This window comes from Somniosus microcephalus, unplaced genomic scaffold (genome assembly GCF_052327205.1).
Source record: "Somniosus microcephalus isolate GS21.2 unplaced genomic scaffold, FLI_Smic_1.0 unresolved_chr3, whole genome shotgun sequence".
Lineage (NCBI taxonomy): Eukaryota > Metazoa > Chordata > Chondrichthyes > Squaliformes > Somniosidae > Somniosus > Somniosus microcephalus.
In genome coordinates, this window is record NW_028225181.1 from 69561716 (window position 1) to 69563410 (window position 1695).

Genomic DNA, 1695 nt, shown 5'->3' on the forward strand with positions numbered 1-1695 from the left:
TTTAAAACAAAGTTGATTTATTTGACATCTATCCAGAATATTAAACTCCAGCCCAGTTCCCGGAGTTATTAACATCAGCAGAAACAATCCCCACCTGGTCAGAATGAACATGGTTCAGTCCTGGATGTGATTAACAGCAGCAACAACAGAATCCACCCCCTGCAGTCACTTGTGAACTCGCTGGTGTGTCAGGAGGTGGGATGAGCTAGTGAATCCCTTCCTACACACGGAGCAGGTGAATGGCCTCTCCCCGGTGTGAACGCGCTGATGTGTCAGCAGGTTGGACGAGCGAGTAAATCCCTTCCCACACTGAGTGCAGGTGAACTGCCTCTCCCCAGTGTGAACTCGCTGGTGTGTGAGCAGATTGGATGAATCAGTGAATCTCTTCCCACACTCAGAGCAGGTGAATGGCCTCTCCCCGGTGTGAGTGCGCTGGTGTGTCAGGAGGTGGGATGACTGAGTGAATCCCTTCCCACACTCAGGGCAGGTGAACGGTCTCTCCCCAGTGTGAACTCGCTGGTGTATCAGCAGGGTGGATGAACGAGTGAATCCCTTCCCACACATGGAGCAGGTGAATGGCCTCTCCCCAGTGTGAGTGCGCTGGTGTATAGTGAGCTCAGATGATCGCCTGAACCCAGTCCCGCAAAGCGAGCACCTGAACGGTCTCTCGTCAGTGTGAACACGTTGATGGCGCATCAGTTCCCTGGAACCTTTAAAGCAATTCCCACAGTCCGAGCAGTTAAAAGGTCTCTCATTAGTGTGAACTCGCTGGTGTATCAGCAGGTTGGATGAATGAGTGAATCCCTTCCCACACTCAGAGCAGGTGAATGGCCTCTCCCCGGTGTGAGTGCGCTGGTGTGTCAGGAGGTGGGATGACTGAGTGAAACCCGTCCCACACTCGGAGCAGGTGAATGGCCTCTCCCCGGTGTGAATGCGCTTGTGTCTCGATAGGCCAAAGGGTTGGCTGAAGCCTCGTCCACACACAGAACACGTGTACGGTTTCTCCCCGCTGTGAACGGTGCTTTTTGCTTCCATGTTCAGAGGCCGATGATATTCAGATCCGATGAGTCGAGTGACGGTCAGATCTTGACGTGATGTTTGGTTTGAGTTTCCTGTCTGCAAATCCTCCCCTTCCAGTGCCCTGTAAAATTAATTTAAAACAGGGAGCTTTAGAGACAACCCACAAGAAAACAAAGGCAGGTTGTGAAATTGAGCTCAGTGAATCTGGTCATTTGTGGGGCCGGCACTAGAAAAAAGTGACCATGAAAGCTGCCGGATTGTCATAAAAATCCAACTGGTTCACTAATGTCCTTCAGGGAAGGGAGTCCACCACCTGGTCTGGGCCTACACAAGACTCTGGCCTCTATGGGAGGAGAGAGAGAGAGGTGGGAGGGGGAGTGGGCGAAGGACAGGAACTTTATACATCTGCAACTCGACCAGGACTTTGATAGAACATCCCAAACCCGCGACCTCCACCACCTAGAAAGACGAGGGCAGCTGTTGTATGGGAGCACCATCACCTCCAAGTCACACACCATCCTGACTCAGATATATTCATCGTTGCTGGGTCATAATCCTGGAACTCCTTACCGAACAACATTGTGGGAATACCTTCACCACACGGACTGCAGTAGTTCAAGAAGGCGACTCACCACCCCCTTCTCAACGGGAAACTGGGGATCGGCAATACAGGAA

The 1695-nt window shown here is 51.9% G+C and overlaps 1 protein-coding gene across 1 annotated transcript; it reads right to left on the reverse strand.

Moving 5' to 3' along the window:
* On the reverse strand, positions 1-1137 carry LOC147091902 (uncharacterized). The gene has a single exon (XM_085976918.1). The coding sequence runs from the start codon at positions 1033-1035 to the stop codon at positions 166-168; it is 870 nt and encodes a 289-aa protein (XP_085833044.1). The 5' UTR covers positions 1036-1137; the 3' UTR covers positions 1-165.
* Positions 1138-1695: the final 558 nt, after the last annotated feature.

Coding starts and splice junctions, on each gene's coding strand:
- LOC147091902 (XM_085976918.1), bottom strand. CDS start 1,035: ATGGAAGCAAAAAGCACCGTTCACAGCGGGGAGAAACCGTACACGTGT.